General features: G+C 43.7%; 1 protein-coding gene across 1 annotated transcript; it reads right to left on the bottom strand.

The window, feature by feature from the left end:
• Window positions 1-613: 613 nt before the first annotated feature.
• TyrRS (Tyrosyl-tRNA synthetase) lies at window positions 614-3,671 on the bottom strand. The gene is made up of 2 exons (XM_075676295.1): window positions 2,145-3,671; window positions 614-1,299 (listed from the first exon to the last, which is right to left on the bottom strand). The coding sequence occupies exons 1-2, from the start codon at window positions 3,515-3,517 to the stop codon at window positions 1,083-1,085; spliced, it is 1,590 nt and encodes a 529-aa protein (XP_075532410.1). The 5' UTR covers window positions 3,518-3,671; the 3' UTR covers window positions 614-1,082.
• Window positions 3,672-3,988: the final 317 nt, after the last annotated feature.

Below are 3,988 nucleotides of genomic sequence, written 5' to 3' on the forward strand. Positions count from 1 at the left end.
CTATGGAAGTTGTGCAACATTTATTTTGTGCCAGGAACTTGGTTGCAGAGAAAATCATGACTGTTCTTCCAAAATTCAAATCGCAGATGATAAATCAGATGCCAAAGCTCTGGAACACATCCTATTCCACCATCTGCTGCTGTTAGGACAGTGGAGCCAGGAAGTGAAACCACCAGCATATTAATAAACAAAACAAAGCAGGTAAAGCATTGATTATGCATGTATGTTACAACATCACAATTTTAGAACACTTGTTGCAATGGACTTCATTGACGCAACTGTAAACGGGAGTCTGGGTTGTACTGGTGACCTCCGAGGTTATGCTCCGCTGGTCAGTAGCAAGCCTTTTCCTCGGTAAGAGTGATGCTTAAGACATTTTGGTGTACCAGTCTATCAATAGAATTACTGCTTGCCTTTAGTGTCCCCTTGAGATAAAGTGCACAACCAGTGGAGAGTCATGCCAAGAAAAGCTTCCGTGTTAAATTCCCAAGCATGAGATACCACATAGATTATACATTCTATTAGGTTCTATAAAGTGCAACACACATCTGGGCACATAAGAATGCAAATCAGCATTTCTCATTTCCCAAGTGCCAATGATCAGTTCAGAATCAACAGTTCCTGGGACCATGCCACTTTATTAATGAAGTTCTAGAGATACAAGCCCTTTCAAGTCACATGTGCACACTGCTGAGAGTGTAAATAGTTTAATAAAAACATACTTTCATACAAAATGCATGCAAAAATATGGTGGCTTATAGAGCAGTAACAGGTACAAAATTCCAATATATGCATACATATATGCTCCTTTGGTATAGTTCCCAGGTGCTGTGGACATTACAAAAAAAAAAGTAACTTCATAGCTATTATTGCTGACCTTAAAAATCAATGTTATCATGGCGTAGAGAATGGCTGTTGCTTGTCTCCAATTTTACTAATTTGAATAAAGGGACACCAGTAAAATAAACTTTCATTGTATCCTTTCATTTTCACAGTTCCAATAGTGTACATTGCATACAAATATGATCAACTTATGTATAGGACATATAAGTTAGAGTGTTGCCTTATAAGGCAAAGCAGTCTTATTTGATAGGTGCTCCCTTTAGCGAAGCACATGTGACAGGTTGGCCATTCACAATGAATGCACAACCTCCCCACTCGGCCACAAGTGATGCAGAAACCTTCATGTCCACCTGCAGCTTCTCCCAAATCTTCTTTTTCGGATTTAGCTGGCTGTCTGGCTGGATGCTGGCATCCTCGTAGCCTTCAATGAATACTCGGTCTCCTGGACTGCAGTTGCTGCGAACAATAAATTGGCTTAATACCATCAAATGAGCTATGCAATTGTAGGCTGCTGTCACACTAGTGACCAACACCGATAATTACTAGAACAACATATTTTCCAGCTATTTGGGAATGCTTAAGCAGTCAAAAACAGGTACCAGCAAGTGGACAGAGACAAGCGCCAAGTATGTCTAGTTATTTCTTAACAATGCTGAACCTCAACGCTCGACAAGTTCATTTCCAGCTATGCCTGGTTCCTTGTCCACTTTTCGTTGGTGGTGTTTGTACCGTTCGGCTTATTTAAGTACTAAAGTAAAAAAAATTATGCTTCATCTGCAGCATCTGTTAGTCTGGCTTGACACAACGAACGGCAAGCTGTAAAATGCCACCTTCAAAATTAAAACGACAGAAAGCTGAGCTAGTTGGTAAGGATTCATTATGCAAAATAGAAGTGAGGCGTGCAGACAGGACACAAGAGTAGAGAAGTGGACAACACGAACGTTTGTGTTGTCCACTTCTCTACTCTTGTGTCCTGTCTGCACGCCTCACTTCTATTTTGCATAATGACTTCAAAATTAAGTCTTGAAATTGGCACTGATATTGAAGTGTTCCTGACGGCTGCCCAATTATGTACTTAAATGTGCAGTTTACTACAAGACTGGTGAATGTACTGTTTGATAGCATGGTAGCATATTCGTGCACATTATGCAGGTATCATTAAACACACCACAGTGAAATACAAAACCACATTTTTCTCAAATGCTTGTGAATTATGGATGAAAGAATGGCTCTGGTACATTAGAAGCTTGCTACAATGTCACATAGGCACAATACAGCTGTACATGTTGCTGCTTACTCACCTGGGTGGCTTTAGGGGCTCAACTTGCCGTGGCTCCTGCACAGATGCGCAGAGCACCATTGCTTGCGATTCCACGCCCCGCATCTTAGACGGCTTCAAGTTGCAAAGCAGAACAACGTTCTGGTTGAGAAGTGCTTCCTTAGGTACCAAGTTTCGTAGGCCACTCACAACTGTACGGGGTCCAGTAGGTTCAGCCAAGTCAACACGTGACACATAAAGTGCATCTGCATCTGGATGGTCATTAACTTCCACGATACGTCCTACCCTCAAGTCAAGGCGCTGTGGGGTTATTTCATCAAAAACCAATTTTGTTGGAGGTGGGTAGGCATCTGCAGCCAGCTTCTGAAGCTTCGGATCATTGAAGGTTTCTCTGATTGGATCTAGCAGCCGATTCAGCTGTACTTCGACCATGGCCTTCAAATCACCTGGGTGCAGCTTGAGGTTCTTGAAATCTTCCTCCAGCTGTTCATAGCTCGAGTACGTTATATTACCACCGTGTGCCTCGTCACGCTCTATTACCAGATCAGTGCGCTTCTGAAGAGGAATAAGGACATGCTTCACAAAGGCAAGAACACCGTTGTCCTCTAGGTTTCCTGGCTCGCAGAAAGCCTTCTTGAGTTTCTTTTTCACGGCTGCCGGGGTGTCCAGCAAGTCGATCTTCGAATCTTCTTCCGAAGAACTCATCTTGCCGCCCGACAGGCCAGGCACCATGGGGTTCATTAGATGAATGCGTTTTTCATAACCCAGTTGAGGTAAGTACTTCTCGGCAAACGTGAAAATCTTGCGCTGGTCAACACCGCCGAACTGCGCATCAACATGCAAGTACTCCTCATCCAAGGCTTGCAATAATGGGTAGAGCATGCTACTAAGGAGAGGGTGCTCGACTTGCTTCACAACCTCAGCCCCGGCTTTCTTTGCGTCATGCTCAGTCACCAAAGACACCAGGCGATAGACATCCATAGAGAACTCTTTGCTCAACTGGTAAGTGGAGCCCTTCACAAACTTCAGCTTCTCCAGCGGCACGTCAATGGACTTCAACATTGCCTTGATTACGTGCTCGTAGTACTGCGTTCGAAGTTCGAGCAAACCCCAAGGAGCCTTCATATTATCCAAATATGCGTGCAAATCTGCGAAAAGAATGGTTACCTCACAACCCGCTTTCAAAAAGTCGGCGATCTTCGACATCGGGACGAAATAGGCAACGTGAGGCTTGCCGGTTGTTGCTGTACCCCAGTAGATTTTCAGATCTCGATCCTTCATGATTTCATTCATTCGTGCTTCACCGAGCACTTCCTGAAGGTTTCTCGTAACGTAGTCCACTTTTGCTGAAACAGCTGCGGTGCCGGCGTTCTCTTCAACGGTGTGCTCAGCCATTATAGACACTGATGTGCACAAAGGGAAAAGCTAAACTGCTGATATTATACAAGCACGACAACCCGTAATGAGCATACGGTGGGCTGACACGTGTAGCAGGCGAACAAGCGCTCCACGCAACACTTCAAAGACATTGACGCGAAAAACAGGCAGCCAACGGCGCCTGAGGGCGCTCTAGGCAATAACGCACGTCATGAGCAATAAGTGAGTACTTACCCAAATTACATGCTACTCAAGACACTTAATTTGCTTCGAAAATTTTGGCGGGAATATAACAAAGTAAAAATTACTTATTTACTCACTTCTAAGAGTTCTGCGCGTTTTGTTTGGTTTCAGTTTCGTTTTCGGAGGTGTTGCGGTTTTTTTTTTATCTAAACTTTTGTTTTATACTAGGCATGCGTAACTCAGCGGATGCTCGCGGATCATGACCGTTCAAATAAGATGTACATGTTTTCAAGGCAGTTTTGAATT

Source organism: Dermacentor variabilis, unplaced genomic scaffold, assembly GCF_050947875.1.
Source record: "Dermacentor variabilis isolate Ectoservices unplaced genomic scaffold, ASM5094787v1 scaffold_12, whole genome shotgun sequence".
Taxonomy (NCBI): domain Eukaryota; kingdom Metazoa; phylum Arthropoda; class Arachnida; order Ixodida; family Ixodidae; genus Dermacentor; species Dermacentor variabilis.

Excerpts from the sequence above, each read along its gene's own strand:
- TyrRS (XM_075676295.1), bottom strand. The coding sequence starts at position 3,517 with ATGGCTGAGCACACCGTTGAAGAGAACGCCGGCACCGCAGCTGTTTCA. Across the intron at positions 1,300-2,144 it reads GAGCCCCTAAAGCCACCCAG|CAACTGCAGTCCAGGAGACC; the intron begins GTGAGTAAGCAG and ends TATTGTTCGCAG.